We start from the raw sequence: 4,536 nt of genomic DNA, 5'->3' as shown, positions 1-4,536 counted from the left end.
GGAAGCTTGATATAAAGGTGAGAAATGTCTGTTAAAATAATTATGGAAGTTTGACATAAAGATGAGAAATGGTCTGTTAAAATAATTATGGAAACTTGATATAAAGGTGAGAAATGGTCTGTTAAAATAATTATGGAAGCTTGATATAAAGGTGAGAAATGGTCTGTTAAAATAATTATGGAAGTTTGACATAAATGTGAGAAATGGTCTGTTGAAATAATGCGAAGAAGAATAAATTGGCAACGTGTTACAGTAAAAGTGACACAATGCGGGTGTATTTACGTACCTGTTCTGTAGTGCCACTGTAAGACACAACGTTCACAAGTAAGGTTTCGGGGCAACATTAGGTCTATATGGTACAGTCCAACACCAGATCCTGGCGGTAGGATGTATTTATAACCAGAATCGTCAACAAGCTGCAGCACATGCTTATCCAAACAGTCCTGGTCCACCTTTCGACCGTCATAGCTTGAAATAAACATGCCAAGAAAAACATTTCGTTACAAAAATATCTTGTGTAATTATGTTTTCAGAGCCAGTTACTATAAAATTTTTGAATAACGTAGGTGTTATTTTTATAGTCCGACTATCACGAAGATTGTATTGATATCAGCTTATACTATTTTGGAGGGTACAACTGTCAAGATATGGTGATGGTAATGTACAAAGATGCACTTTTTGCCCTCTCATTTATAAAATACTATATGTCAATATGTATTCAAACATAGAGTGTTAAATAGTGACAATAACCTGTCAGCCCTACCTTATAGGACAGAGACGGAACTCAAAGTGCCCTTTGTGATAAGCTGTTATCCTCACTGTCACTGTGATAGTTTCGCCCACTCCGTATGTTCTAGCGATGATTCCGTTGCCATACTTTCCTCCATCTTCATTGGCTCGAGGTTCAGACTCATCCCATGGATCTCCACATATTCCACACTTCCCGCCGTTTAAGTCCCACTGATGCTGGAATGATTGAAATAACAGCAATATATAGAATAGCTGAGATTTGTTTAAAGTTCATACAAAAATGTTTGTCTATGCCTGTGGATCTTAAAGTTAACTTCTAACCAACTAACTTAACTCTTTATACATTGTCTACTTGAATGAGATTTATTATTAAGCAAATGATGTCACTCAGACTAAACCTGAGATTCTTTAATAACTGATAAAAGATGTCGATAAGAGCTTTAGTTCAAATCAAGCACCTGAATAGGCGAATAAAGTGAATTTCTAGTAGAGCTCTTTAAAAGCGTAGTTTCAACCAATGCACGGAAATGAAGTTGTATCTTATTCACATGATTCTTCCCTCTAAAACATAGTTTCAACTAAGGCACTGAAATGAAGAAGTTGTATCTTATTACCATGATTCTTCCCTTTAAAAACATAGTTTCAACTAAGACATGGAAATGAAGAAGTTTTATCTTATTACCATGATTCTTCCCTTTAAAAACATATTTTCAACTAATGCACGGAAATGAAGAAGTTGTATCTTATTACCATGATTCTTCCCTTTAAAAACATAGTTTCAACCAATGGCATGGAAATGAAGAAGTTGTATCTTATTACCATGATTCTTCCCTTTAAAAACATAGTTTCAACTGATGCACGGAAATGAAGAAGTTGTATCTTATTCACATGATTCGTCCCTTTATGATCTTTAGCAATCAGCTAAGCAATGAAATATAACTGATGAACAACATATAATTTAACAAAACCACGAATTCAGACATAAAGTTTATAATTATTTTATGAATGCGACACAAATGTAACTGAAAACGAACACTCTTTGTTGTTTGGTCTTTCTAATACGTAAAACAGAAATAAAGTGTAAGCGAAACAACAATAACGACGGATTTCTGGACAAAACGAAAAACAAAACTAGAAAGTAATTTAATGTAAGTAAGTTGAGTAAGTTGAATGATAAATCTCACAGGATTTTCACGTAATGACATCTAGCCCGTTCCTTTAAAATTACTTTTGGAGAAATGATGCTCACACACTAATTTAATTTTTAGAGATTTTGACAATAACATATCGTTATTTGTAAATTATGGGTTCTGGATATTGGAGCTGGTGAGCCACGTTCGAAACCGCCTGATACCATGAAAAATTTCCCGATACTTTAAGCTGTCGGTGCGTTATAAGAGTGGCAGACAATCTGCTAGTGTTGGTTTAGGTTTATACTGGCTGGCTGCTTTTCCTCTGGTTTTTAGTTAGTTAAAATTTATTTGCTCTAAAGCATAAAGCTACATAATGTTATTTGTGCTATGCCCACCACGAGCATCGAAACTTATTTTTTTAGTGGTATGAGTTCTCAGGCCTGCGGCGAGCCACTAGAGGGTCCAAATTTAGAGATGGCGGCAGATAGCCTAAATAGTTTTGTCATAATTACAAATAAAATACTCTTCATTGAAAACTTATAAATTGCATATTATGAGAAGATTTCTTGTACAATGCATGTAAGTATAAGGAATCATTTATGTAACCTATATAAGCCTTGTGTCACGTCACGCTTGTTTTCTTTTTGATTTCTCGAAATAGGAGGAGTCCTAAAAGACAAAATGCATTTATCCAGATAGATACTGTCCATTACGATTTTAGTGACGGGAGTGCAAGAGGGCCGTGAGGGGGGGGGGGGGTTCGTGAAACCTTATAAGTGTAGCGAGTGTTGGTATAATAAGCCTAAACTAAAGACGTATATGTGGGATTACCTAGTCTGGAGCCAAGTGCATAAAATGTATCATGAAAGTAAAAATGTCGATTCAATTTTACACTTAAATTGTTTCTAAATTAAACTGTTTTCTGTTATATCACCAACGTTTTTAATAAAGAACAAACCTCTTTAATCAACGGAGACTCGAAATTGAGAAATCAATAAATATTTTTTCCAGTTTTGTTGTCTGTGCATTTCATTTTATACTTTCAGTGCATGTGCTAACAACAACATTAGGTTACACTTTGTTGTTAAGCGACATGATATAAAAGCCATTGTTGGAACGTAGTGTTACCAAAACGCACTGGCTTTTCTATATATTGGAAATTGTTAATCTAACTGACTTTTACCAAAAACCAAGGCTTAACCTCGTGGTCACGCGGTTTTGATTCGCCTTTTGCTTGTCACCTTTCCTCTTCCTTGTTGAGTTTTGAGTTAATATATCGTCATTGAGTAGAATTTACTTTATTAAGTATAGTTAGTACCATTAGTTAATCAAGTTATCTCTAGATCTTGAGCGGGACGAAGAGAAACATAAGTTTCTGAACACCCCGATTAAATTTTGCTCTGGGTTCTTTTTGAGCTCAGGGTCAATGGTTTAAAATCGAAATACCGGCCAAGATGTAAATGTAGTGCTACCAAAACGCATTGGCTTTTCTATATATTAGAAGTTGTTAATCTAAATGATTTTTACAAATAATTATTCTATGAATACGCTACGAATTCACTTCATGAATCATTTTAATTTTGATTGGCTCACAAAGGAAATTTACCGACGTTTGACTGCCTCGACTGCACTTTTCTGCCTCTTTGTTGGTCAAGCTAGATTTCACAAAATTTATTTATTTCAGTTAGCTCTGAAATGTGAGGTTAGGGTATACTAGGGTGGGGGTGGTAGTACTTGTCCCGTCATTCTTGACTGGCTATACGCTAGTATATTATAATAATATCTTTGTAAAGTCTGTAATTTTACAACTACATATGATTTAATATATTAACCAATAATGGAAATTGATAATGTTCAGCTATCTATCAATAAAACTAAGAATAGTTTCAGTGTTAATTACTATTCTAACCTTTTATTATTATTATTATGGCTGTGATCTATATTCAAAAGATCTAAGCTTGTTGTGAGAAGATTCTGGAATTTTATTAATAAAATCTATCTTTTTTAGTAATTTGGACCTTCGGGCACCATTTATTCATTATATAAGTGGACAAAAATATGTAACGAAAACCTTACCCAGAATCCTCCACAAAACAACTGGTTATCATTGTAGTTGACGGGGCTTTGAAAGCCGAACCTCCAAAGGCTTGAACGTGATGGTGGATCCTGTAAGTAACCATGAGGCTCAACAAAGTACAACAGCGCTGCAATAAAGAGCACTCGAAACATCCTTCTATTTAATTAACAGGTAAATTGAACTGGTTTCAAGTATTTTGTGCTTATTTGTGGACTGTTTTCAAAATGCACACTTATAAACATTATATATATATGTATGTATCCCACACAAAAAAAAACTGATATGGATTTATGGTGATGAAATTTCAATTCTTAAAATTAAGAGTAAAGTATAAGTATTACATCACCATGTTTCATTATTTGAACACTGAAACAAGATAGAAAGAAATTTCTACATTCCACAAGTAATATTACATCCGCCTGTTCAGCTTTATTTGAGCCTATCATAGAATCGAACACTTGTATTGATGGATATCTCAAGTGACTCTCTCTCTTTATCATTGCAAGTGTGCAATAAGGGTGTTACAACTTCGGATACCTGAGTGATCTCATAGAAAGAGTATGTATTGGTAGATCG

General features: G+C 34.2%; 1 protein-coding gene across 1 annotated transcript in view; it reads right to left on the bottom strand.

Moving 5' to 3' along the window:
- Positions 1 to 4,202, bottom strand: part of LOC106469569 — a 7,842-nt gene extending 3,640 nt beyond the window's left edge. Inside the window, exons 1-3 of the mRNA XM_013930070.2 lie at positions 3,960 to 4,202; positions 764 to 966; positions 287 to 468 (exon numbers count right to left, since the gene is read on the bottom strand). Coding sequence (XP_013785524.1) covers positions 287 to 468; positions 764 to 966; positions 3,960 to 4,112 — 538 coding nt within the window. The 5' untranslated portion in view covers positions 4,113 to 4,202. The remainder of the gene's footprint in view (positions 1 to 286; positions 469 to 763; positions 967 to 3,959) is intronic.
- Positions 4,203 to 4,536: the final 334 nt, after the last annotated feature.

The sequence above is a fragment of the Limulus polyphemus genome, unplaced genomic scaffold (genome assembly GCF_000517525.1).
Source record: "Limulus polyphemus unplaced genomic scaffold, Limulus_polyphemus-2.1.2 Scaffold3550, whole genome shotgun sequence".
NCBI lineage: Eukaryota > Metazoa > Arthropoda > Merostomata > Xiphosura > Limulidae > Limulus > Limulus polyphemus.
Note: the sequence above shows the minus strand (reverse complement) of the source record. Positions and strands in the feature narration are given on the sequence as shown.